Below are 27,976 nucleotides of genomic sequence, written 5' to 3' on the forward strand. Positions count from 1 at the left end.
TAGTAATAGTATATATGTATATATATATATATATATATATATATATATATATATATATATACTATTACTATTCTACCTCCACTTCCAATAGCAGCTCAAATTTATAGCATGAATTGCAAAAACAGTGTTTAGTCTGTGTAAATAAGGACAGATCTTCACACTCATGAGAACAAAAAGGCTACTGTGTGTACAGCTGTATGATACTGGCAGAATGATGTCTCGGTGATGATGTCTGTCTGTAACGCTCGACAGATGTAACAGTGAAAAGGAGTCATGTGTTTGAATGTGAGACCATAGTGTCTATGAAAAAGTATACCATGACAGTGTGCTAAATAAACAAGATTAGAATCTAGCTAGGCACTCACAATAGGATCACACCAGCTGCAACCCCAAATCAGTCGAATGGACCACTACATTATACATGGTAGGCTACAGACAACCTGTATCCCCATACCCACTTCGCTCATGTGTTCCATTAAACCATACACAACATTTTGAAATCACAGTTGGCATGGTCCCATCGCAAGACGGTCTCAGTTTGCCAGGGGCGTTAAGTCGGGGGGTAATGGCTCCTTCCTCTTCTTCTTACCCCCTACTTTAAACGCCCTTGCTCGGGCCACATCCATCTTTGAACTTGGCCTTCATTTTTATCTCAACTGCACACCTAGAAAGTTTTGTGACTTTTACACAGTTGCTACATGCTATCACATCGACAAAATCTTGGGGATGCACGATATATATATATATTTGGGCGGCAATAGCTCAGTCCATAGGGACTTGGCTTGGGGACTCAAAGGTGGCCGGTTCAAGTCCTACTTGGACCAGAAAAAAGTGTGATGTGGACTAGTAATGGAGAATGCTAGTTCACATCCTGGGCATTGCCGAGGTGCCCTTGAGCAAGGCACCGACCCCTAACACTGCTCGTTGGAGAAGAAGAAGCACAGCACGTTGTTGTTGTGCTCATGATGTCAATCTGCTGCACCTGGGCAGAACCACGCAGTGTAGACTAAAGCGTCAAACATGTTATCACTGGTGAAAACCTTTTTTACAGTTTCAGAGGAAGACAACACGATTGCAATTTGCTATACACTTTCTTCAAGAGTTTTACGACAAGGGAAACAGTCTACTAACACAAGAAATCTTATTGGACCTATGGAATATGAAATTATCCATCTTTGCTCACTACATCATAGCCTTTCTTAATCTCAGGTGTGAATAAATTGCAGGCTAAGTTCAAGAACTTCTTTTTAAAATATAAAAAGTCAAATCATCATTTAACTTATTAGTATCGGCCAGGAGAAGCAGGTAATTCCAGTTATTTGTATCGGCTGAAAAATTTCCATATATCGTGCATCCTGTCATACTTCCCACTACAACAGGTGTCTCCAGGACCACATCCATCCATGATGACACACACACACAGACAGACTCACAAGGTGAAAACAATACCAGGCCTGCTGTCGCGGCTGGTAATCAAGTTTCAGAATAATAGGATCAAAATTTTTAAAAGATAATAGGCTGGGTTTAACATACAGGTACATCAGTCCAGACTAAGAGACACACTGTAGGGAATGTTATAATGGGTGTTGTTCCTATCCATTATCCGACTGAACTTCACAGTGTGTTGTTTAGTCAAAAGGTTTTTCTAGTGAATATACATTTACTATCTAACAAATGAGGAATTCTGATTGGGGCACCTGTCATCAGGATGAAAGTTCAAATCAGTTTGACCATCTCTGTTGCGTGTCATTATGACTTCTTTCCCATATGTATTGTCTTAACCCACTTACTGTGAACTAAAAAGTTGTCAATGACAATGAATGGACAGACAGACAGACAGACATATAACTGGCGAGTGTCACAACCGCACAAGATACAGTCATGAAACTTTACAGGTTTGCAGTTGAGATAAAATAGATTTTAAAAAGCCGGATTCTGAGATGTCGTCCAAACAAGGGTGCTGGAACTAGGAAAGTAGGACGTAGGAAGTACTTTATGCCCTTGGCCCCCATTTGTTTCGAGTTGCACTTCGCTATAACTCAGTTCCAGTCATTCCCGTCCACTCTACTGCAGCTGGTATTGTTTTCACCTAGTCTGTCTGTCGGTGGACATATTCTGTCAACGTAATATGTCACAACAGTGCAAAATCTAGTCATTAAACTTTACAGATGTGTATTTGACATCAAAATGAAGGCCACGTTCAAAGATGGGTGTGTTCTCATTTGATAGTGTAGTAATCACTACTGAGTAGTCATGAGTCAGAGCATGAACATGTTGACGGGCGTCGTAGCCCATCAACATGTGATCCCATCACAAGGTCTTCTCTATATCCATCTATTTTTTAAATACACTTAAAACATTTCAGTTATATGGCTTATAACCTCTTCTGGCATCTATTGGGCGTATCTATTAACACACGAACAGACTCATTCACACCTACTGACAATTTGTCATGACCAGTTAATCAAACCAAATCAACTTCATTTATATAGCTCTGAATCACTATCACATGGTCTCAGTGGGCTTTACAATCTCTAAAATACACCTGAAAAAGGGGAGGGATGAAGCCGTGTTGGGTGTACCTTAACTAATGTAAAACATGAGATGTTATTTGCCAATTACGCTCAGTGTTACACATTTTCACACTGGCCAGAACCACCAGACACACCAAGCCATTAAACCATTAGGTAATACGTTTACATAAGAGTCAAGAACACGTTCGAGTTGCGTTTCACCATTTAGTGCGATAAATCACCAGAAGATAAAATGGCATTTTGATGAAATAACAACACAACAAGGGCTGTAGGCTACATTTGCTACCGTTAGCTAGCCCTCTCAGCTGAGAAATGTCAGCTAACCGATAGCTAACTTAAGCTGAGCGATGTCAGCTAATAAAATTAACTCTTACCTCCACTTAGTTTGGGAATTCTGCCAATTTTATTAGTTACTTCTGCCGTAATTGTCCCAAAGTCCTGCTCGTAGGCTTCAAAGTCTGAAGACATCTTGACGTTTAGGTTTAAAACAGGTGGCTTTCTGGTTGACAGTTAGCACAGAATAATAAAAACAAGGCTCGAATGGAGTCCCTTCCTTGAGTCGCGTCATAATGTGCTCGGCAAGGAACCGGATTTCGTTTTTTTTATTTTTCCGACAATAAATGTTTCAGCTAGTGGGTATAAAATATCAGTCACGTTTATTTTTGCAGAATGCGAATAAGCATTTTTTTTTTCCTCCAGTTTACTTGATGGTGTGGCTATACACTGTTTAAATTTCAAACTGTCCACAACAAGTGGAGGGTAATCTTTTCTGAAACACCATGAGGAAGGTTCCTCCCTGTATGTACACAGAAGAAATTCAAGAAAAAAACCAAGGAAGTGGCCAGGTTGGTAATTTAAAGTGACAGTTTTTTTCCTCATTCATAAAAACTGTGTGTATACGTGTACCGGTAAGCATTCGTCATATCTTTCATATGCTAGCTATATTATCCCCTTTGTGGCAGTAGCATAGCCTGATAGTACGGTACTATTGTCAAGCTGGCGAACGGTGAAGCTAACTGGCTAACTGCTGTAACGTTAGCCCTTATGCTAAAACGAATCGTTTTTTGTTTATGTTTTTGCAAAAGCATAATCATAGATTTAGTTTTTTTCCCCACAAATATTTAACTTTTTCGATGGACAATGCTTGTGTTTGCTTATATTGTTCCAATGCAATGTTTTCTTCATGTGAATTAGCTAGCTTAGTGCCTTAAGCTAATTAGTTGGGTCGCTGTTGAGTAAATGTCATGGCTGTGCAACCAGTGAGTCACCTCTCTAAATAGGCTGCACCGTCAACTATGGTGTTGAATGTTTTTCACGTTGAGTGTGCTTACTTTAGTTTAGAGCCACTGGCCTCATGTTAAAGTTGGGTATTTCTGAGAGGTCCCCAGTACAATGTGGTAGTGATGACCAAGGCGTGAAAGCCAGGGTGAAAAATAATACAGTAGAGGTAAAAGTGGGAGAAATATAACATACATTCTGATATTATGTTCACCATATTTATGTCATTGAGGTTAAAATTAATGTTGATTAATTAAATACAATTCAGCAGCATCACAAATTACAGCCTTCATGATGATTTGATTAACAGGGCTGTTACATCTGACTGCATTAGCTTTACATAGGCGTGCATGAAAACTACAACAAGCATGGCCACTAGATTTAGTTTTGTGTATATATTGTGCAAATGGAGAAGGCTCAGGTTCAACAAGGGTTATCTCTCAAGTATTTATACTTATTGATATGTGACTGTCAGTGTTTAACCGATGAATGTGTTATGATGTGTAGCAGCCCTGATTCTGATGTTTTAAAACTTCTCTCTCTTTTTGTCTCTTAGATGGGGAATTTGAGTCTGTCACAAGGATAGTGCATCCCGAAGATTGGCAGGAGAGGATGCTGCTCTTTGCCAGTACAAGGAACAATGGGACACCGAGAGCCCCAGTGACCCGGGACCAGGCCAGTTGCTGGGTAATCAGAAGACGAGAAAAAATATGTGCGCCATCTGTCCCGCTGACTTTGCAAGATAGCAGAGGAAAAAAAGTAACGCATTGAAGCTCGGTCAACCATTTCAGGAACTGAACGGCCAGGATACTAGCACTAAACTTGTGGCGACAAAATGAACTTCCTGTCAACCTTTGTGACATTCGAGAACCTCCATGAGGTTCGAAGATTGTGCCACTGGGGTCCAGTCATAGCCTTGTCTGTCATTGCTATATGCTCCACCATGGCAATTCTGGACTCCATTATCTGGTATTGGCCGCTTGACACTACAGGTGGCAGCATTAACTTCATCATGCTCATCAACTGGACTGTCCTCATTCTCTACAACTACTTCAACGCTATGTTTGTTGGACCTGGATACATCCCCCTTGGATGGAAACCAGTAAGGATTCTTAATTAGGGAAGGGGTTATGATATTGGTCACTCACTGTTTTTTGTCTATAAATTAGCAAGTGAAGATGTAACGTAGAATGAAACCATTTGATCATAAGAAAGATGTTACATCAAGTGTTTGACATATTTGTTTGTCCCGAAACAGGAGAATCAACTGGATACCCAGTACCTACAGTACTGCAGAGTGTGCCAAGGGTACAAGGCCCCCAGATCACACCATTGTCGCAAGTGTAACAGGTAGCTACATTTACCAAACACAAAGAGCTACACAGAGAACTACTATAGCTAGAAAATCACTGGCTGTCACCATTTCTCCGTGCAGCTTTTTTTTAAGATGGAGTGTGACTTGCTTATGGACTTGTCATTCTGTCCCCCCTAATGACCAGTAAATTCCCCCAGCACTCCTCCTCTTCTCTGCCTCCCCTCCCCCAGGTGCGTGATGAAGATGGACCACCACTGCCCTTGGATCAACAACTGCTGCGGCCACCTGAACCACGCCTACTTCACTAGCTTCCTGCTGCTGGCTCCACTGGGCTGCTCACACGCTGCCATCATCTTCATTATGACCATGTACACGCAGCTGTATGAGAGGGTGAGTACTCTCCTTACCCAACGTTTTAACATTTCACACTGATATTATCACACGTGTCAAGCTGTTTTCTTTTCCCCTCACTGCAGATATCATTTGGCTGGAGCACAGTGAAGATTGACATGAGTGCTGTGCGTCAGTTCCAGCCCCTCATGCCCTTCAGTGTGCCCGCCTTTGCTGCCACACTCTTTGCCTTAGGCTTGGCACTGGGCACCACTATTGCCGTTGGCATGCTTTTCATCATACAGGTAAGGAGTGTACAATTTACACAAGCTGTTGGCGATGAAATTTGACATTTACCTGAGAGCTGAGTTTTCATTAGAAAACAAGAGTTGTTTGTGAAACAGCTGGTGAATGTCTGACCCAATCAGCATATTATGACAGATATGTAGATGATGATGTGACTTGCTGACATTCAAAATTCCTATACCTCATTAACACAATATTATTTTAGGTGTGTCAGATGTAAAAATGCAGCTTGGTTCTACAAATTCACAGCTCATCCCTATTAATTCATTCAATTTCAAACACTGTAAGAATTCAACTGTAAACACGATACAGATGGGAAGTGAAATAAATAACAACACAGAACATGGCACAAAAAAACAACTGAAACAGCTTAAATTACAGCTGTTGTAATAAAATGCGTACTGAGATTTTCGAGGCCAGAAAGGGTTAAGCAAACTTTGAGGTCTGGCTATCTGAAATTCCAATAAAATCAGTGATGCAAAAAGTTATTTGTTCAAGAAAATGTAAGTTAACTTTGATAATGACATAGTCTCTCCTTTTCTCAGATGAAAGTCATCATTCGAAATAAGACCTCGATCGAGTCCTGGATCGAGGAAAAGGTCAGGATGTCTCTGATTTCCAATGAATTTGTTCTGTAATGACATTTTGTGGTGCTAGTGTAATTTACAATGTAATTTGTATTTTTTATTGTTTGATCTACAAACAGTATCCTAAGATGTCCAAATGCATTTTTATTTGCATAATATTGAGAAATTTTTAATTACAACATGTTTTCAACATTTCATGGCCAGAGTTCTTTAAATAAAACTTTTATGACTAATGCACACAAGCTCCAGGATCATCCGTCAGTACAATACAGTGTGCAGATTACAGAAACTTGAGACCGCCCCACCTGATCCCTTTGACACACATACACACACTACCACTCTTTGTGTCTTTTGTGTCCACCAGGCCAAAGACAGAATACAGCACTACCAAACAGGGGAGGACTTCATCTTCCCATACGACCTCGGCAGCCGCTGGCTGAACTTCAAGCAAGTCTTCACGTGGTCAGGGACGCCCAAGGGTGATGGCCTTGAATGGCCAGTCCACCCCAAGTGTCACCAGCACACCTTAACTGTAGGTTCAGTTTGTTTGAGTTGGGTAATGTGTATAAATCTGAAATGACTCTATATGTTAAATGATAAATTAACTTCAATTTGTAGAATGTATAAAAGCAAGTCCTACTCTTGATCTGTCTCCTGTTAAACAGTGAGATAAAAGTTGCAGTTTCGAACAATAGTGACTTTAACTGTCTTATTCCTCTTTAAACAGATTGAGCAACTGAAGCAGAAAGCTGACAAACGAGTTAGAAGTGTAAGTACCTGCCAAATCCTTATTGTGACATTCATGTGGTGCTGAATTACATGTAGAACAGCCATATAAGAGCTTTTAGGCTACGCTAGGATATGTGTGACTTCAGTATTTTCTTCCAGCTCTGTCAGTTCTCCAAGTTGTACTTTATATTATAAAACAGGTCAGACTTCGTAAATACATGCCTGTATCTTATATGAATTTGAAGTGGTCAGAGCAGTAGAATAACCAGATATTTTGTATGACTTGGCCAGCAGGTCCAGTACCGGGCAGTGGAGGACTATAACGGAGCTTGCTGTCCGCTAAGCAAAGGTCTCCAAACCTTTTTCAGAACCCCCTGCACCGAGGAACCCAGGATCCCCCTCTGCAAGGGGGACACCATTCTGGCCACCCGTGGCACCAAGTGAGTTAATTCAGCCAGAACAAAAACAACAATGATCCAGACTTATCAAAGCTTCCGTGTTTTTAGTAAGTTTTTATTTTGATTTTGATATTTAATTACTGTTTTTTCTCCTTAGATGGTGGATGTATGGGGACAAAGTTTTGAGCGAGGAGGAGATGATAGGTGAAATGAGATGCTCCCTCTGTGGTTTGAAGTGATTTTGTAAATTCACTGCAACAAATGTGTTATAATGTCCGTTTCTTTCTGTTTCATATTTCAGGGGGAGACCGTGTAAGGGGATGGTTTCCAAGGCGATGTGTGGAGAAGTGCCATTATGACACAGCTGCCAGTGATAGCACCAGCGATAAGAAAGTAAATTAATATATTTGAACAGGCTTTATGTAGAGCAGGGGAGTTAAACTGAACAAAAGGTGGGCGTCCGTGTTCATAACAGTACATCCACTGAAGATGTCATGCCTGATGCTGCAGGCTCATCATGAAGAATTTCATACTTTGGTTACAATTTCTCTCACATTTCAAAGAACAAACTTGAATTTTTAAAGGCAACATCATTCTCTAAGTCTTACTGAGCAACTTGTTGTCTAATTATGTCTCAAAGGGACTGGGCCCATGGGTTCAGTTTGACTCCTCTGACCAAACGTTGAAACCCAGCAAGAGTCTTAATTTCCAAGAATTGCCACCAGGCTTTAATGTGACTGCATTGTGATTTACATGACTTTTTACTTGAATCTGTTGTTTTTACTTGTGTTGATGTCCTTTTTTGCTAATTATGCAATGCCTCTGCCCAGCTAACCCCCGGGCTTCGTCATGCAACTCTTTCTACAGTATGGAGATAACACTTAATTTCTTTTTATTATTTTTGTAAAAACAAACTGTTGGCCTCAAACTAAAAATTTAAAATTAAAAAAATCTTCTGCAAGAGTTGTTCTTGTTTGTCTCTGACTTTGTGATTGATTCTCATGTTTTAATGCATATTAATTTCTTAAGTGCTTTGGGTGTAATTCAGCATTTGTTTCACTGTTAGTGTCACACTAGTCTAGGATGCTGCTGATTGGATATGTCACAAACTAAATTTAATGTAATTCCATGTTCTTACATTTCCTTTATTTAGTTTTCATTCATTTTTAGATATGAAGGTTGTGGGTGGGAGAAAGCACTGTACTGAGTCAGGCATACCTCACTTTTAACCCTAAACATCTCATTTACATTCACATTATGTTTTTAGTCTGCCCGTACAGATTGTCATTGTTGGTGTTATTTTGGACTAAATATAGAGTATTTACATATATTCTCTAAAAATAAGAAAAGTAAAGGAGTGTCCGCTTTAACCATAGAGAATTGCATACATCATGTATCGGTGTGACTGGATGTAGACCAATCTAATAACTTGAATGTTTCCCTGTGAAAGTGTTTTAAGTTTTGGCCCTTGGGGCTCAAAGGGATACAGTTTGGGCACCCCTTGTCTACTTGTTTAGTTTACAACATTGCTAGCCTGAAATACACTACATCATTAATCATAAGTTCCTTATAGACAACTAATGATTCACATTATTGTTAAGATAATTACAGCAATTCGCTCAGTAAAAGTAATATGTCAAAGTAAAATGCTGTAAATTCTCTCCCATTGCTTCCTGGCAGTCACTTGACTACATTTCCCAAAGTTCCCATTTTTCTCCTCAACCAATCAGCGTGCACGTAAACTATCACGTGACAATCAAACCCCCTGCTCATGCGTAAACGACTTCCACCAGTAGGTGCTCAGCTATTTGGACTGGAGTGGACTGGATAAGGCAGTTCCTCGTTGAATATTAGCCGGAAAAAGATTAACTGAGTAGCTGTGTGGACGGAAATACTCATGTAGCGCACCGTTGTTCCGCTCCTCACGTCGCTTTACATTTGCTCCTCGCAGGTAAGCTCATGCTAAAGTGCCAGGTTGCTTTTTCTGCCAGATTGTCAGATTGCTCTGTGTATGGGCCGCAGCAAATGTTGTTCACCACAAAATACACACTGCTTCGTTATTACAAAGGCATAAGGAACATCATAAACGTGTATGCACTGTTGTCATTTTGATCCCGGAGGATGACTTTGCAAAGGATTTTATTGCAATTTCTCTCAGGCAGTGTGATGGTAGTACTGCACAGCTAGCTAGCTGCGACTTTGAGTGCACAGATAAGTTAATCTGAGGTCTAACTGTCAACTGTTATGGAAAACATGACTTGCTTCTTATTTAGCAGCTGTCAAACATCGTGTGAACTGTTGTGTTGTTGCACTCTTGTCTTGTTAGCTAGCTAGCTAGCAAGAAGTCATAGTGGGTAAACATTAAGCAACTGTCAGGTCAAATCTCTTGTTATATACTGTGTATTCAAGGAATGTAAGGAAAGTCACATTGTTGACTTGTTACAACATACACTAAAGAATAAGGGCTCACAGACACACTGCAAGTATGTTAATAATATTATCTCTAATTTAGGCATTTTCTGACTACTTCCAAATTTAGACAATGGAGCTTGTCAGCAGCAACAAACAATGAATAGTATCCTTATAGCCCTGTTAGTCGAGAAAACCAGTGGTACATTCACAGAAATGTAATGTAATAAACGTGTTTGGTGTCTAAAGTACAGACAAACTCATGATGCCAAAGTGGTAATGATATTCTCAGCAGACATGTGCCTAAAGTCACTTAGTGCAAGTCTCAAGCAAGTCCCAAGTCATTTTTCTTGGGCAAGTCAAGGCAGGTCACAGATTGTGATTCAGATTCAGACAACTTTATTAATCCCACCAGGGGCAATTTGTTTCAACAGCTTGCCTTGCACACATACTGAAAACACGCAGTAACATGTAGACACAAAAATTAAATAAATAAAATACAGTCAGTATAAAATAAAATATGCCAAGGAGTCATCATGTCTCAAGTCAAATCACAAGTCTTTCACTTCCAAGTCGAGTCTCAACTCATTTATTTTCTGTCGAGTCAAGTTGCAAGTCATCAAAACAGCAACTTGATTCGACTCGAGGCTATTATAACTTGTGACTGAATCTTTTTTTAAACTTTTTCTGTACTTCTCTGGCATGTTGCATCTTGAGTTTGTCTCTCTTGTTCTTAATAGTCTGTATTTTGTTTTTTTAAAATGTAGTAATTCCACTATATTCTTTTAGCAAAGCAAACAAAGAAATAACCACCACTGCTCAAGAGAGTGTGTCGTTAGTATTGTAATTTGGTTGTAATGTTAACATTTTTAACATCACAGCCTCGGCTGCTACTGTTTTTGACTTGTCTTTCAACTTTCCACCCTCCAGTGTTTACCCACCCTCAAACAGTGACCCCTCAAATACCACGACGACTGCATTTCCCTTCACCAGTAACATGTCCATGTTCAGCACGGGCATCCTTGTGCTGACGTCTCCTCTCCACACCCTCCCTTTGCGCATCGCTCCAGTGCTGAGCTCAGCTGCTCAGCTTGTGGAGCGAACACTATACGTCCACCTCCACCCCGGCCTGAACCTGGGAAGTGGGAGCCAGCCTCGACCAGTTTTCATTCCGCCGGTAGTGGACCTGTCGACGCTCATTTCCCGCCTTTACAGCAATGCAGCTGATGTGTGCGGACACCTGGATGTCCGTGTTTTGCTGACCAATGTTCGTGCTCAGTCCCAGACGGTTTCAAACGGTCCCTTCCCCACACCACAATCTCTCTCTCACTCCCCGGAGGTGGTGCTTACAGACTTTCCTCTGCAGGACCCCGGTGAGTCCCATCAGGTGACGCAGTGTCTGCAGAGGTACACGGGCCACTGCTACGTCTGTAGTCCCAGCCTGCCTTCGGTGCTGCTTCACCCACAGCTAATGAAACTGCAGGAGCAAGAGGAAGGGCTGAAAGAGCCTGAAGAAAAGGCAGAACCCTTGGAGACCTACAGTGATGTGGTGGTAGGGGGGACATTTGACCGGCTTCACGGGGCCCACAAGACGCTGCTCAACATCTCATGCCTGCTAGCCGACAAAAGGTTTCTTATTGGTGTGTGTGACCAAGCAATGCTGAAAAGTGAGTAGCTCATTTTCAGTTGGAATGTGTATTTTGTGAGATATTCCTTAAGTCAGTGTCTCATATTTTTAAGATCTGATCCCATCTTAAATCATTTTCTTTCCTGATTTAGAAAAAGTACTCAGGGAGCTGATCGAGCCCTACCCTCTGCGGGTCCAGAGACTACAGGAGTTCCTGCAAGACATCAAACCTTCGCTGCAGGTGGAGATTGTGCCCCTCGACGACCCCTTTGGAGCATCTGTGGTCGACCCTTTGCTGCAGTGCATTGTGGTTAGCGAGGAGACTAGAAGAGGAGGCGAGGCGGTCAACAAGAAACGCATTGGGAATGTAAGTCGAGGAAACAAACAGTACCTGTTACACAGACCTCTCTGTCTGTATTCATTCACTGCATTGAGTGGTGAAAAATCAGGTTTATCAGGTTTACAGTGTCAGGAAAGAAACGGATTCAGGGTCTAAATATAGGTGATCCTAGCCCGGGTTCACATCAGCGACATTTTGTGTTTCTGCTTCCTAAATCAGGGCCTTCCAGCTCTCATCCTCCATGAGATCCAGCTGCTTAAAGATGCTCACCACACTGAGACAGAGGAGGAGAAGATCAGCTCTTCCAGCCTACGCTCTCGCCTGCTGGGCACCCTCCTCACCCCACCTAAGGTAGGTCACGTTAAAGATGTTTTCGCTCGCTGTTTTCACACAAAAAAGGCAGCTGAGCATTTTGTAAACGAGGGTTAAACGTGCAGATGGGTGTTTCGAAAACTTTAATGTTTAACTGTTCTCACAGGAGCTGTCTCCTTCAGGTTAAAAGTTAAACAGCTTTTCTTTCGAGCATATGCCAAAGTACAAAGTGTTAAGCAACGTTAATAGGTAGATAGATGTGTGTCAGGAGCAGACAGATCAGGTCGTATGTGAGGCTGATCCGATTAGGTTGTTTTTCAAGTTGAATCTTAAGGCCTTAAAGGCCTACAGACAACTGATAAGATAAATATGACTTTTATTGTTCTGTCAGAGGGTTTGTCAGATTTCTGTACATTAGTTCAGTTAAAAGGAAGAATTGCAAATTGAACATGACTTTTGTTCACTCTGCATGTCCCTGGTGATTTAGACCACTGGTTCCCAAAGCTTCACATGGGGTCGCAAGCCTTTGTGTTTTTATTAGGCGTAAGAAAACTAACAAGAAATATAAACAGTAGGCCTATAACTCAGTATTTCTTTCTTTTCTGTGAAGAAAACTACATTAAATTGTTGTTTTCAAAGATTATTATTTCAGATATAAACTTGAAAACAATCTCAAAGTATAACAACATGGTGACTACCTGAACACAAGCTATATATTGGTAAACAGCCTGCATTAGAAACATGTGAAGTTAAAACAACCAAAGAGCTTATAAAAGAATGGCCAAGCAGCAGTCAGAAGAAAACACAGATATGATTGATTAAAAGAAAAGTATATAATACGGAGAACTTTATAAAAAAAATCCTTTGCATTATTCACAGGAAATAATCTACTCCAGATTCATCCAAATCGCTCATTTTACACAAACTTCCTGCAATTATTGTGTTCACTATTTGGATTTATTGTAAAGTTTGTCAGTTGTTCTGTGCTGTTATTGTTATGCATTGAATATAACTTGAAATATCCTTAAAGTGTCTCACCTTGTCTGATGTTGCCAGTTTACGCAATAATAGAAAGTTGGGAACCACTTATACAGACTATTATTACTCCCTTTTGAGTGTACTCTAATGTACGTTTTTGTCCATTTGTCCTATCATCACCTTCAGCCATTGACTGTTGTTGCTCTCATGTTTGGTGCTGTTATATTAACTGGTATTCTTTAATATTCAATCATCACACGATTTTCTTTTTTCTTTTTTTAAATTATTCTGCACCCTTACATATCTCCTGTGTCTTCTGCACTAGGACACGTCCCATCTCCCTCCCCTTCCACATGTGATTGGCCTGACAGGAGGCAGCGGTAGTGGAAAGAGCTCCATCGCCAAGCAGCTGGAGGATTTGGGTGCAGTCCGGATCGACTGCGACAAGCTGGGCCATGAGGTGTATCAGCCTGGCACAGCGGCCTATCACAGAGTGCTGGAAGAATTTGGGTCAGGTGAGGAAACACACTACATTAAGGACATGTCATTACTGGAAAGGTTGGGACATGGGTAGGGATGTGTCATTCTAGGAGTGTGACACACATTTGCATTGCTTTTTTAGTATTTGAACACTTAAGTGATTGACATAATGAGTGCACTGTTGCAAGTAAAGGTCAGGGGTGTGACATCTCAGACACCACTGATTTGATTTTTGACTAAAGATGACGGGCCCAATCTCAGACTAATGGAGCGCTTAAAGGGCCACGAGGTCGTACATCACCCCTTTTAAAACTGATCCATTTTGTCACTGTTGTGGGAACATAAAGTCACATGATTTATTTTCTTTTACAGTATTTACATTTACTTCATTATCAATTTCTATTCTTCAATCTATCCCTGCTTAACGACAAAGACAAGTGTCAATGTTTTGAAAAACTGAATTTCAAACATGATTTCTCAAACATCACCAGTGCAATTTCTGACTTCGCTCCAGAAAGACACATTTTGTTTTTATGAAAGGTGACAAGAAATCTGTAGCTCCATTTAAAGTCCACCTCTAGTGTTTTTCATCTTGTTCTTACAGTTTGCAAAATGAAACGAAGTTAAAGCCCCATTCAGCTATACAGTACATACATAGTTTTGTAAATATTATGCTGTGTGAAAATCTCATGCATCTCCCGTCTCTTTCAGATCTCCTAAATGAAGATAAAACCATCAACAGACGTGCATTAGGGAAGAAGGTTTTTGGAAACAAGGTAAAAATATGACATGTATGAATAATGTTTCAGTGTGTTATGATGACGCAGGATAACTTCTCAGATTACACCACTGTGTGTCGACAATTTACCAAAGATGCTTTTTTGCTCATGCAGGAGCGGTTAAAAGCCCTAACAGACATTGTATGGCCTGAGATTGCACTTTTGGTGAAGAGCAGAATCAGCCGAGCCAGAGAGGAAGGTATTTAATTTATTACTCTTTGTACTGCAGAGCTGTATGTTGGTAAACAACTAGTTTTTGTGGCTGTAGGTTTGTTAGAATAAGTGTTTTCTTTGTTGTTTTGATATTCATACACATGCCATATTTTTCAACAATTTGTGGGAAAATTGTATTTTTTTTTCAGTATTTAGTTATGAAGTTTGTGCTTTCTTATTTCTCTAATTGCTTTTAAAAATTCTAATTCAGAGGACAGCATTAACAGGATCAACAGTTAAGCAAAAGCATATCCAAAAAGTCTAAAAAAGATGATCTCTTTTTAGGTTAGTTAGCTAATGTACTGATCTTATTGACACATACGTACACAGATAATAAAGAAACTGTGCCCTCGCTTTGTAATTCCCTTAATTCTTCAATTGATCCATTGCTGTTTGCAGGGAAACAGGTGTGTGTGGTGGATGCAGCAGTTCTTCTGGAGGCCGGCTGGACGGACATGGTCCACGAGGTCTGGGTCACCATCATCCCTGATGAAGAGGTAATGTGTTTGTACCTGCAGACATGGACTCACATCCACCTGAGTGTCTGAGAGGAAAATATAACAGTGTAAAGATGACTACTGCTGCTCACAGAATGTAAAGAGTTATTTAGTCAGTGTAAACCAGTAGACAAGAGACAGTTCCTCAAAGCACAAGTGTAGTGAGACATTTTGACATTTCCGATGGTGAAGAAGTATGTTGGCATCATCATGTATTGCCCAGTTTGTCTTTTTTGATGCAACCACTGGGGGGCACCAAAGTTCAAATTTTAAAAGTCTCCACACGAATTAAACACTGGAAAGACTCGCTTTGTTAATCCGTCCCAGAGGCTTTCAGAGTAGGAGGCGGGCCTCTCCAGGGGGGCTCCAAACAGTTTCAGGGGAGGCTCAGTGAATGGAAGAGTGAAAATATTACATAATTTATCAAAAGGACGTCACATAGAATAGCCTCAATGTGTGTTATTTGGTTAAAAGAGATAGTTCAGTGGAATTTTGCTGTTTCTCCCTCTTTCCAAGAGTCATAAACTAATAAATGCCTTTGGACAGACCTATTTTTATGTATTTGGTGTACTTTGAAATTATGTCAAACAGAAATATTAGGCTATCGTGACTGGATTGATGGGTGTCTGTGGGATCAAATAACATAATTTTGATCCCATAGGCATCCAGGAACTGGGCATCTTTTTCCAAGCTTTGTCTGAGGAAAGACCCATGGTCCCAGACTTGACAACCCCTGATACCCACCTGCCTCCCCTTGTTTCCCCTCCCAGGCAGTGTCAAGGATAACAGAGCGAGACGGTGTGACCTCGGAAGATGCCGAGCGCCGGCTGCAGAGCCAGTGGTCCAACGCCAAGCAAGTTGAACACGCCAACGTGGTGCTCAGCACGCTGTGGGAGAAAGAGGTCACTCAGAAACAGGTAAGACACTCGTCACACCATCAGTTTTGCAATGTAAAATTAGAAAGCTGTAACTTGTGTAATAATCTTCCTGGATGTGTTTGTTTTAAAGGTACTGAAAGCTTGGAATCTTCTTCAGAAGAGAATCCAACAGAGGCAAGAGGGACAGTAGGAACACGTGTGCATCGCTACATCATCTCAGCTGCGACCCGTAAATACGGTACAAGCGTGTGTCAGGTCAAGGGACTCGTGCGCACATATGACTGATCCACATGACAAAACGCTGCCTTAGAAAGAAGTGAGAGTGGTTACTGTGCCATCGCAGCAAAACCCAACAAGCTTCTTCGACCAAGACTCAGTGCCTGATTGACTTTCCACCGGTTTTTAAACTCTGGTTTTATTTTAGGATGCTGTGTGAAATGAAAGGTGGATGGGTGAGGGGGGAAAAAAACTTTATAAATGATCCCTAACAAAATAATATTTGGAATTTAAATGCTGGAATTCATGTTTGGGATTAATAAAGTGTCAACTTATCTCAAGAATTGTAGGTCTGTTTTCATCCAAAGATTTTTTTTTAAATGGATACTTTTGTTTTAATATGCCCACCATTCTGCATTATTGTGAGACCAAGCCTGCAAAATCTTATATTCTGGGTACTTTGTCAACTGGCGACACTTTATACACGAGCTCTGTCCTGTTTCCATGTCTTCTAAGTAATGAATATGAATGTAGCTTAGAAATGCAACTAATATTAAGGGAAAGGTGAGATATATTGAAAGACTGTATGATTGCCACTGTTGAATCATAGAATTGAATGTTGTGTTTGCAGGTTCAGGGTTTAGAGAATATTTTAACAAATTCATTATCTAAAGAGGAATTATACTTTACCAAACAATGTCCTTGTATTGTAGAAATATGTGCAATAGATTAGGATATTTTGAAATGATGTCACGCTGAACGAGGCTAAATAAATACACTGGGCATTGAAGAAGATGACATTAAACTGAATGGATTAGTCCATTAACTAGTAAAGGAAAGAGCATGAAATACATAGAGGTGAATCAAGATGATGTGGAAAAGATTTTTAGATCTTTGAATCTATAAGTGAAATCTCAAATTGCAATGATTACATGATTTTAATCTCTACTTGAAGAGGGAGCTCAGTGTGGAAACTTAAGTCATGATGTGTCATCTTATGGTAAATCTCACACTAAAATTATAAACCAATGTTTACATATCAATAAAATACTTTTTCGCTTTAGCCACATCTTCGATATCAGTTAAAGTGTAATATGGTCAGTTACAGTCGGTGAGAAAATTTCAAGTGTCTTTGATTTTCATCGCCTTGCATGTCATCTGGAAACTCAGTGGAATGCTTTAATAAAATGGCATTAAATATGTGTTAAAATCCTGCGTGACTTTTTAAGTTTAACAGGGACTCTTCACCCCAAAATCCAAAACTAATTTTCCCTCTTACCTGTAGTGCTATTCATCCATCTTGATTGTTTTGGTGTGAGTTGTAGAGTTTTGGAGATATCAGGAGTAGCGGGAAAAAAATTATCCCTTTCAAAATTTTCATTTTGAAACATTCACATTTAAGTAGTTTTTTTTTTCCATTCTAAAATTCAGCCTTTAATTTCAATGCTTTTAAAAATGTACATTTGAATGATATTTAAATCTGCAAAATGTACAAATATTCATGTGAACAGTCGTGTGAACGGTGCTGCGCTCAGCCACAGTATCGTGTTATGAACTTAAAACAAAACCATGTGAGAGTTGGTAGTTGAACACGTTTGCAACACGTCAAAAGAAAACAGATGGTACAGTGTGACTCATGAAAAACAAAGGGCTCCAGGTAAACACGTCGAAATGTTGTTATCCCCTTCGCAGACCCAAACACACCCTTTGTGCCTTGAAATTGTGTGTAAGCAGCCTTCGGTGTGGCAGTGAATAACTGTCCGTGTCAAAGTCCAGGCTGTTCAAATCGTTCCATACTTCTGAAGAGTCTCCTTCCAAATGAAATCTGAAGTTTCACAGTCACATCTCCACTCTCAGTTTGGCAGAGCACATTGCTTCCCCCAGCTTGTTGCTGGCCCTGCACACATAAACCCCGGAGTCAGAAGGCCCCAGATCAGCCAGAACCAGAGAGCAGATCCCGTCTTCATGTTGCTCCATAGTCACTCTGGATGATCCAGACACCGGCTTCTCGTTCTGAAGCCACTTCACCTTCGGCTGTGGGTAGCCTAGGATCGAGATGATAAGACATTACAGAGTCAAGAACATAATATAATGATCAAATATACATCAAACATCTGATTAAAGGGTTTGTTATTTCATAATTTATATTATTATTTTCATAATACAGTAAAGTGTGGACTGTAAAATCAGAACAATGAGCTGAAAGATGGTGAAATGCTCCATAGAACTGATAATTGACTGGTTTGCTCCCTATGAGCAATCCCTTTCAACAACATGAGTAATTTGCAGCACAGTTAATATAAAAATATAAACCATGGCAGCTTTGAGTTTAGCTAGTTTGGGTCTGCTGCAAAGAGCAGTTTGGAGACCGTGTGGACTCTATGCTTTTGCAGTGGGGCATTGCATCACAGCTCCGTCACTCTACCATTGACAAGGCATGTTAGCCGAGCGGTCGCTCCTTTGGGAAGGGTGGCGTCCTTCAGGGCCTGCTGGAAGCGAGGTTCACTCTGGAGCTGCTTATCCAATGACTGGATGGCCTCCTCTGCCTCTTGGCTCCACCCTGGCTCTGGATGAGAGGGAGCGTGATGACGAATAAAACAGAAACGAGGCTTTACTGATCACAAAAGGGTAAACTTGAAGTGACAATCGGAAAACTGTGAGTCATCTGCCATATGTATGCCGCTCTAGGACATGGGAGGGCATTGTGTATGAACGTGCATGTGTGTGTGTGTGCGGGGTCTTTTTATCTGTCATACCCTCTGAGGAGCTGCCAGGAGAGTCTGGCCTGTTAGAGAGGTTAGCCATCCGCTGGAGGGCCAAAACAGCCTTGCCAGTTTTCTAGAAGTTTAAAGGACAAATAGCAGTGGATGACAAGCTACACTCACAACCAGGCTTTAGGTCTATATAGGACAATGGATTGAAAGGTCATCATAAGGAAGCACTGATAAGAAAATGGTATATCTGTCCAATGCTGGGCTAGCAGTCAGTTTCCAGCTGTGTTACCTTCCACTTGCGCTTGGCCAGAAAGCGTCTCATCTTCCCCTTGTTGAGGGACTTGGTGGCTCTGCGGGTCAGAGGGGTGAAAGAGGCCATCCAGGGGTGGGCGAGGGCCTCAGTACATGACAGTCTGCATCTAGAGTGCAAGAATTGCTTTATTCATTCTTACGGTTTAGTATTTCACAAGACATGTAAATCAAGTAATTCAAAACAATAATTTGGTTTTTTAATTTTACTATTTAATAACCATTCATATCTAAGCTTCCCATATGTGCTTCTTTGTGTCAGGGATCATTTGTTTATTATTTTACACTCTGCTATATTGTAAATGAGGACTCTACCTCCATGCATTTCTGAGTTAAAATGAATGGATGTATGTATGAATGAATTAAATTATGCTTCCAGCAGTCTCCTGGCCTCACTGTGATTATCTGCTGCATAAATAAGACCCAGACTCGCCCTGACTCATATTCAGAGCTGGGTAAATGGTTTGGCACCATGCAAATTTACTCCAAATGGTTGTAAATGTCACAAGGAATATGTTGCTCATAATGCTGCAGGGAACCCATTTCCATTTTGTCTACTCTTGTAGCCATTTCTCATAGCTTGAAACTTTTTAACTGTGTCACAAAGAGACTTGAATCCAACAGTTTGTGGGCAGGAAACCACTGCGAGAATTTGCTGTTGGCAACAATCATTCAAGAAAGGAGGAAAAAAGAAAACAAGACCAACCTTCTGTCTTTCTTCAGCAGGGAGCTGATGAAGTCTTTAGCTTGATCAGAGATGTCCTCGAAACTCTCCTGGTCAAACTCGTAGTGGGCAGCAGTCACAAGACTAAGAGTCTCAGCGTCACTGTTCCCCTGGAAGGGAGATTCTCCACTGAGCCTAGGAAACCGAACGACATAGCAATGAATGAAACTTATACAAAGTCTCATGCAGTGCTGGAATGTCATTTTCTGCTACTTTATAACTTCAACTCCACCACATTTTACAGGCAAATTTCGTACATTTTACTCCACGACATTTATTTGATAACTTACTTTGCAGATTTCATGCTGCATCTTTAGTTTTACAGCACTCGTCTCATGCAAGGTTTCCTCCGTATCATGTTCCCTCACAGACAGCATATCCTCATCTTTATTGTTCATACACATTAACAAGGGAAATATTCTTTTTAATGTTAACCTGAGGGTAAATTAAGTGTCTTGAGTAAATTAAGCCCTTAAACTACTGCTGGGTTTGGTTGAAACTAACAGACACTTTAAAGCATTAACATGGAGGACTGTAGTGATACATCACCAGGAGATGGCGCCAAATCTGCATTTGTTGAATCATTTGGGAAGATTTGAGATTTTATACAGTATAGTTAGTTGTAATATATTCCTTTCAACTTTAGCCGTTATCACATGACTTTGCCTTCATATGTAAACTTGACAGAATAAATAGAGAACAAATCCAGGGCATTTATTTCATTTGAAGTTTTATTTATGTCCCACATCCTCAGTTTCATTATTTCTTTATGTGTACGTTACTTTTCCAGTGGTGGAAGAAGTATTTAGATATATTTTTTAGCAATATTACAGCATTAAAGTATTCAATCTCATTAATTTGTATTGTTTTTATTCCTCCATGTTCCATTTTCTTTTGTAAGGCACTCTGTAACTTTAAGAAAAGTGCTATAAATACCTCAAAATTGCACTTCAGTACAGCAGCTGTGAGTAAATGTACAGCACTTACTGTGGCTGTAGTTTAAACCACTACAGCCTTCATTCGACTTACAGGATGAAGCAGATGACTCCGAGGCTCCACATGTCCGTCTCCAGGCCCACGGGCTCATAGTTGATCACCTCAGGGGCCACGAACTCAGGTGTGCCGTGCATCACCATCAGAGGTTTACCCTCCTCTGAGGAACGGGACAAGAGTAAGAAGCGCACTCAGAAATTCAAAATGTCACCCTGAAGGTTTTGTTTGTATTAGTCTATTTACAGATGGCTCGAGTCATCTCTAAATAGACCACCCAGTGTGGAGCTGCTGCGTCTGGAGCGTCACCAAATTATCCGCCTGAACTGGCTTCAAAGGATTTGCATTATTGAGTTGAGGATATTTAAGGAGTTTTTATTACATAACAGGCATTGCAGAGATCTAGGAATTTAGAGATGACACTCCTTGATGTTGTCTTTGGTTATTTTTAGCACGTGTTAAAATGAATAATCCTGTGTAGACCTTGTTGTGTTCATAGGAAATAAATAGGGTAAGCTCCTACTGAGAGGATGGCTCTCAAAATACTAAAATATAATTGCGAAGTTTTATGCAACCAAAACAGGAAGCATTTTATTCTCTGTGCTGGGTGCACAAGGCTGCACAAAGTTCATGGCACCGAGTTCGGCTGCATAGCACTGACTGACACCTTATAAGGACTCTTGGATTTCCCTGTATTATAACTTTTGCCAGAATACAAACAGGAAATGTCTTTCATCAGCATACACTGGGGGTGATTTATTCAATGCCCCTCGTGAGAAACTGCAAAAGTTGCAAAAAAAATAGGTCCCAGTGAGAGATCCCAGTGAGACAGTCCCACAAACTCACCCAGTTTACTCGCCAGGCCAAAGTCGATGATTTTGAGCCGTGTACCGGTCGTATCCACACAGACAATGTTCTCCGGTTTGAGGTCCAGGTGGACGATGTTCTGCTTGTGAACGTACTGCATGCCCTCCAGGATCTGCTGCATGTAGCGGGCACTGGTGAGCTCCGTGTGCTCAAAGTTGTCGTCCACGATGCGTTCGAAGAGCTCCCCACCTGCAATACTGAGCAGAGAAACAACATCAATCGAGTCCAAAACCGACACCTAACCACTGTAGCTCTCAGTGGTGGACAGTGGCGCACTAGATTTACTCAAAGATTATGCCTAAGTACAATTTCAAGGTAGTTTTCCATTTGATTCTACTTTTAACTCACTATATCTAAACTATTTATTCTTTTCTTTGTTTCATATTAATCATATTGTGACCCTGCAGGTTCACTTTGTGACTCTTTGGAGGGGTCCCTGCCCCCAGGAGTAGTTCGAAGTATCCACCTAACAATACTACAGCAGCCACTAGTGAAACCAAGTAACAGATACACAATGATTTATCACATCAAAAGTCACTTTTCTACTCTTATATCACTTACTATTCCATGACCATGACCATCTCCGAGCGTGTGTCATAGGCAGCCAGAATATGAACCAGTTTCGGGTGGTGAAGATTGTTCATTAGTTCAATTTCTTTGCGAGCTGCCTCCCTCTCCTTGGAGGTTCGGGCTCGGTAGAACTTCCCCGCACACTCCTGGCCTGTCTCTTTGTGGGACAGACGGAACACCTGGCCAAACTTCCCACTGGAAATATAAAGCATTAGAGTCTCAATTTCATTTTGAAAGTCAATTTACATGAGAATGATCATCTGAGCCAAATGTCTCATCCATCTGGCAAGTTCATACTTTGTTTCAAAGACAAAGAATCCATGCTTACACTCCCAGCTTCTCATGCACACTGTAGTGGTCCTTGACCTTGTGTTTGGTGTCAATGGTCACTGTGACGTACGACTCAGTCTCTTCCTCCTTCTTCTTTTTCTCCTCTTCAGACACAATAAAATGACAAATAAGCACATCCCTCCTGACAGATTGCACAAAAACATCAAATCCTCTTCTCAAACATTTTAAAAAACACATACTTGCAGTGGCCATCTTGATGCACTCAGACTCTTGGCTCGGTTCGCTGGCCCCTGCTGAGTTGTAGGCTCTGACACGGAAGCAGTACTGCCCCTGAGGCTCCAGGCCAGAGCGGACGTGGTAGGATGTGTTTTTACAACGGCTCGCTACCTCAGTCCAGCTCCCGGGCTTGTCCAGGCCCTCTTGTTTGACCTCCAAGATGTAGCCCAACACAGCCGTGCCCCCGTCGTAGCTGGGGCCCGTCCAGGAGAGGACCAGGGACTGCGTGGACAGCTGGGAAACAACTGGTTGGGATGCAGGTGGGTCAGGACGGTCTGAGGAGAAAGTGAAAAACACAATATTTGGAGCATTTCCTGTTCATACTTTTATATCCCCTTTATTTGTTCAATAAATCTGCATCCCTGAAACAGGAAGTAACGTTAGAGCATTCATGTCTGTGCATGCAATTAAAGTGACAGACAAAGTCACTTAATGCTGAACTGTGGACCAAAGCAAATCTCACCTATGACACTGAGGGAGACTGTATGTTGGGCAGAGCCTTCTCGGTTTCGGACAACGACAGAGTACGAGCCTGTGTCGGCCGGACAGGCCTGAGAGATCTGCACACTGCTCTGTGTCTCACTGCTGCTGACAGACATCCTCGGCCCTCTTACCACCACCTGAAGAGGAGGTACAAACCAAGACTTATTCTGGCACAGACTTTCAAAGTGAGAGCATGAAGTGATGGATCAAACAACCACTGGGACTCTAACCTTACCTTGTCTCTGTTGTAAATCCAGCAGCAGGCCACTGGAGTTGAGCTGCTCCTGAACTCACAGTGCAGCCGGGCCTTCTCTCCTACTCGGACCTCCACCTGCTCTGGTGGGTGTTTAAACTCCAAAGGAGGTCCTGAGCAGAAGCAGTTTGCTTGTGTCAATAAAAGTAGAAGAAGTTCACTAAAATGAAGCTTTTTTTTTACTTTAGTAGTTTACATGTTGTGGCACATGCAACTCACCTTTCCTAGCAGGGACTTTTGTTTGAAGGTCTGTGGAGACTGAGCAAGGAGGTGGACGTACAGGTGTGGGTGCTACGATAGGCAGGTTTAAAAGATACACAGCCAATCACATGTCAGCATCAGTCATGTTTGGTTGCAGTGGCACTGCAATCAACACACTTTTGGATGTAAAGGTAGTTGTTGAACACCTTTTAAAGGGGCACTATGAAGTTTTGGAGAAGAAGTTCAGTCTCAGAATTTTAATATTTACAATATTAATGAGGTAATAATACTCAGAAATATTTATATAAATATATAAAATGAATAAACAAGATGTTCTCAGAGGAAAATAAGGTCCCCAGGACACTGTTTGAAGCTAGAAAGGTGGCAGGGTCCGCCACATATAAACAAAGCAAAACATTATGAAATTGTGCTGTCCTTTAAGTTGGTTTATTCAGTCATGAAAACAAAGAGAGTTTGTTTATTTAGTTTGTTTAGGCATAAAAATATCAGTAAATGAAGATCCTTCTCTTCTGGTTGAAATTTCTTCCCCGAAACTACATAGTGCACCTTTAATTATAAACTGCAACAGGTACAATTACAAACTGAGAGAAATTTAAAATGAAATCAATCTGTTTTTACGAACTAGATAATATGTGTGCCATTCACAATTTTACGTTTCACTATATGCAAGTTTTTTCTTCCTCTCAGCCCTCTATTATCAGCACTGTGACTATTAATTTGCGTTATTTCTGCAGAAGTATTCATTGAAAGAAGAAAGATAAAAGGGGAAGTAAGATTTTATGGGTGTGTAACAATACAAAGGCTTTGTAGAAAGTCTAATAAAAGTTTGTAATCTACCTTTGTCATCCTCTTTAAGTTGGCTTTTCCCTTTGGAAGCTGAGGACAATTGGTTGTTTTCAGGTGACGCAGCCTTGAGCGTGACCTCACTGTGCAGCTCATGGTTGCTTGTTCCGGGGATTTTCTTTCTTGCTGTTCCATTGCAAACAAAGTGAAATGCATTTACTGAGCAGATATCAACTTAATATGGTTCATATTGTTCTTAATGTTTGTAGAATTTTGTAACTCGACACTTCTGCATTACCTTTGATATGTAACGCAGCACTGCTTGACTGCTTCCCAGCGCTATTCTCAGCTGTGCAGGTAAACGTCCCAGCATCTCCAGGTGAACACTGAGCCAGAACCAGACTGGCAACGCCATTTTTGAAGGAAGTATTACTTGAACGCACCCTCTCACCTGAATGACATAATAAAGACACATACTTTTACTGTAGCTGGAAAGTATTAAAATCCTTCAAAATACAGAATATTGTGACTTAAAACCCTGGTAACCAAGTCAAGCTAAAGATATCGTCTTAAAATATTAGTTTGGTAAAAGTGAAAGTCACCCATATGAATAGTACTTCTGTAAAAGTCTTAAAGTGTCTGATATGAAATGTACTCAAGTAATTTCCTGGCAAAAAATGTACTTAAGTATCAAAAGTACAGAAACAGTAAATTCATTAAACATATTTTTACATGTACGTACTGCATACTACGGGTCAATCGATTATTGTTATCAATTATTCAATTCAATATCAATTATTAAATATTAAATACTTGCGTGTAATCTGAAAAGTAGCTAGTAACTAAAGTTATAAAATAAATGCAGAGTAAGTAAATATTTGCCTCCAAAATGTAGTGAAGTTGAAGTATAAAGCAGCAGAAAATGGAAATACTCCAAAAACTACCTCAAACTTCTACTTGTGTGAATGTACTTAGTTACATTCCATCACTGTAAACCCCGACATAAGAGCGTTCTCTAACATATCCCAGCATCATTTCCTTGCTCATAATGGAGACAGTTTGAAGGTACAGTAATCACAGTTGTAGTCATTTACCATTGTGTTGCCAGGAAATGCTCAGAGGCTGACTTCCTGTGATAACACCTTGAAAAGTAGCATCACTTCCTTCACAGACTGTACAGTCGCTGAGTGGTTGTTTGAAGTGAGGCCTTTCCTTCGCCTGGACCGGTGTCAGTGTCAACCTGGAGTCTTAACAGAGACGAGAAGTTGTGGACAATGGGGCTTAAACTACCAATGAAAACAGCTGTAGGTGCTTTTCCCTTGCTGGAATGTCCCAGCAGGGTTGGTAATGGGGGTGGAATTCCATTAGTTTGTGTGCATTTGGGGGGGAGAGGGAGTGATGCGTCATTCCTATATACAATGAGCGCCTGAGGACTTTTCTTCACTACAGCATTTTCACAGCAACTAGAAAACAACATAGCTTTTTTATAGAGAGCTGCACCCTAACTGTAGAAGCAAACTAGCCCGTGGGGAGCTTACCAGATCGTACACATGCAACAGAATCCAGTATTCCTGGTTTTTCTGATTTGCCTTTGCAATGTATCATGCAAATTTTTTCAAGTTAAAGAAGTTCAAATTTAAACAAAAATTGCTTGCTGCAGTAGGCTGAGGCTCCCTAAGGGATGTACCTTTGGTACATAAATGTTATGAAATCATTGCAGACATATTACAATATTAAAGCTGCTACCAGGAACTTTCATTTAGTGTTGATTCTGGCGGCCCCTGTGGACAATATCAGTATGAGCACCACCTCCTCCTGAGAGATCGGAATGATCGGGCTAGGGAGCAGCTAAAAACACACCGCAAGCAGCTGAGAGGATGGGCCACCAGGCTGAAGAAATGCAGCGACACAGCGAGGAGGGGATAGTTAATGCTGTATCCTGTTGCAACTTTTTCTACCATGCATTTTAGAACTACATATGACTGGAAATGTTCGCCAGGAGTAAAAAACTGTACTGGATGAAGGTGTCTGAAGAGGAAGATGAAGTTTGCAGTACAGTTTTCCTCTAATGTTTTACAAAGTAACCTCTGAGAAAGTCGAATAAGACAAAGAAGCATGTCGCTATGTACTAGTACCAAGGAAACGTAAAGCACCAAAAATGTTCAAAACATAGCGTACACACGGATATGTCATTTTTAGGTGGCTACAATAAGTCTTGCTGCTGGTTTAGTTTACAGCAGTACAATGCCCTGCTTCCTGTCAGCGCTACTCGCTGCTTCTCCACACAGCGGGAGAGATGACGGTCATCTAGTGCAGATAATATGCTGACTAGGCATAAGTACCTCGTACAATCCCATATCAGAAGACCCGAACTATCCCTTTAAATAAAGCCCCAAAAATGCATAGTCATCCGAGGTCCATGTTTTGTCTGACAATTATTAATACGGCATTACATTTTTCCATGTTGGCAGCATTAAATGTGGTGTCTCGTTACAGTATTATTTGGGAGTAACAATTTCGTTCAAGTTTCAATTGCATGATCTTGTAAAATAGTGACTAATAATGTATTAGGATCTCTTATGTGGTTTCTAATTAGAGTATAATTTGGCATAATAGTGTCTGTTGTTAGGGTATAACTGTGATTGTTTTCTGTCCAATAATGAACATATTCAGTCAGAAACCGACACAGTGACAGGCCTTAAGAATAACTATAATAACTATATAGAAATAGCCAATCTTCTCACTGATATTCTTGTTTGCTGATGTAGGTCATACAGAGGCATCGATATTACACTGAGTCTGTCATGTCCACTTAAAAGTTCCTTGTAGTACATTTAAATAAAGTGTACATGTCATGAACTCCCCTTGCTCTTCAAGTCTTTACCTGTTGCAGATGAGACTCCAAGTTTCTTGTTTCCCATCAACGTCCTGTTCGTGGAATCCAGTCCATCCTCCTTCTGCCTCTCCACACATCTGGCTTGAGGCTTGAGAGCCAACCGGAAAGTAGACACAAACATTTTTGGCTTCCTACCATCCTTCTCCATCCTTGAGTAGAAATGACAACCAGACAGAAGCTGGGTTTCAAAAAGTCACTCATCAGTTGGGCCTCCTCGTCTTCTTCTCTTTGTTGTGGTGTGTTTTAGCAGATAGAGTCAAGTGTTGAATTGTCACCCTGTCTCTGCTCACATATCCTGTGAGATGCTGACAGGAGGAGCCTCTGCTCTGAGACTGCCTCAGAAATCACAGCCCACCTCTCGGCCCCACAGTACACAGGAAACAGCCAGTATT

The 27,976-nt window shown here is 40.9% G+C and overlaps 4 protein-coding genes across 6 annotated transcripts in view; 2 read left to right on the forward strand and 2 right to left on the reverse strand.

Annotated features, from left to right (window-relative positions):
* The window catches only part of vti1a (vesicle transport through interaction with t-SNAREs 1A), a 130,630-nt gene extending 127,535 nt beyond the window's left edge, over positions 1-3,095 (reverse strand). Inside the window, exon 1 of one of the 2 annotated variants that reach the window (XM_073490326.1) lies at positions 2,909-3,095. In XM_073490326.1, coding sequence (XP_073346427.1) covers positions 2,909-3,002 — 94 coding nt within the window. In that variant the 5' untranslated portion in view covers positions 3,003-3,095. The remainder of the gene's footprint in view (positions 1-2,908) is intronic. The other variant, XM_073490325.1, reaches the window with a different exon arrangement.
* Positions 3,096-3,298: 203 nt separating this feature from the next.
* Positions 3,299-8,440, forward strand: zdhhc6 (zDHHC palmitoyltransferase 6). 2 transcript variants are annotated; one of them, XM_073489433.1, is made up of 11 exons: positions 3,299-3,379; positions 4,369-4,914; positions 5,071-5,162; positions 5,358-5,517; positions 5,604-5,762; positions 6,309-6,362; positions 6,715-6,882; positions 7,078-7,119; positions 7,371-7,519; positions 7,635-7,681; positions 7,779-8,440. In XM_073489433.1, the coding sequence occupies exons 2-11, from the start codon at positions 4,648-4,650 to the stop codon at positions 7,877-7,879; spliced, it is 1,239 nt and encodes a 412-aa protein (XP_073345534.1). In that variant the 5' UTR covers positions 3,299-3,379; positions 4,369-4,647; the 3' UTR covers positions 7,880-8,440. The 2 variants fall into 2 exon arrangements, with proteins under 2 accessions (XP_073345534.1, XP_073345535.1); XM_073489434.1 differs by having other exon boundaries at positions 7,374-7,519; positions 7,779-8,238.
* Positions 8,441-9,301: 861 nt separating this feature from the next.
* Positions 9,302-17,407, forward strand: coasy (CoA synthase). The gene is made up of 10 exons (XM_073489431.1): positions 9,302-9,428; positions 10,817-11,553; positions 11,666-11,880; positions 12,073-12,204; positions 13,469-13,658; positions 14,335-14,399; positions 14,517-14,601; positions 15,015-15,112; positions 15,883-16,029; positions 16,121-17,407. The coding sequence occupies exons 2-10, from the start codon at positions 10,884-10,886 to the stop codon at positions 16,178-16,180; spliced, it is 1,662 nt and encodes a 553-aa protein (XP_073345532.1). The 5' UTR covers positions 9,302-9,428; positions 10,817-10,883; the 3' UTR covers positions 16,181-17,407.
* Positions 17,408-17,611: 204 nt separating this feature from the next.
* LOC141015377 (myosin light chain kinase, smooth muscle-like) lies at positions 17,612-27,859 on the reverse strand. The gene is made up of 17 exons (XM_073489430.1): positions 27,573-27,859; positions 25,783-25,935; positions 24,987-25,139; positions 24,743-24,874; positions 23,903-23,974; positions 23,666-23,796; positions 23,411-23,567; positions 22,911-23,222; positions 22,709-22,814; positions 22,372-22,575; positions 21,790-22,007; positions 20,983-21,106; positions 19,936-20,088; positions 19,210-19,339; positions 18,963-19,044; positions 18,632-18,772; positions 17,612-18,251 (listed from the first exon to the last, which is right to left on the reverse strand). The coding sequence occupies exons 1-17, from the start codon at positions 27,730-27,732 to the stop codon at positions 18,046-18,048; spliced, it is 2,634 nt and encodes an 877-aa protein (XP_073345531.1). The 5' UTR covers positions 27,733-27,859; the 3' UTR covers positions 17,612-18,045.
* Positions 27,860-27,976: the final 117 nt, after the last annotated feature.

The sequence above is a fragment of the Pagrus major genome, chromosome 20 (genome assembly GCF_040436345.1).
Source record: "Pagrus major chromosome 20, Pma_NU_1.0".
Taxonomy (NCBI): domain Eukaryota; kingdom Metazoa; phylum Chordata; class Actinopteri; order Spariformes; family Sparidae; genus Pagrus; species Pagrus major.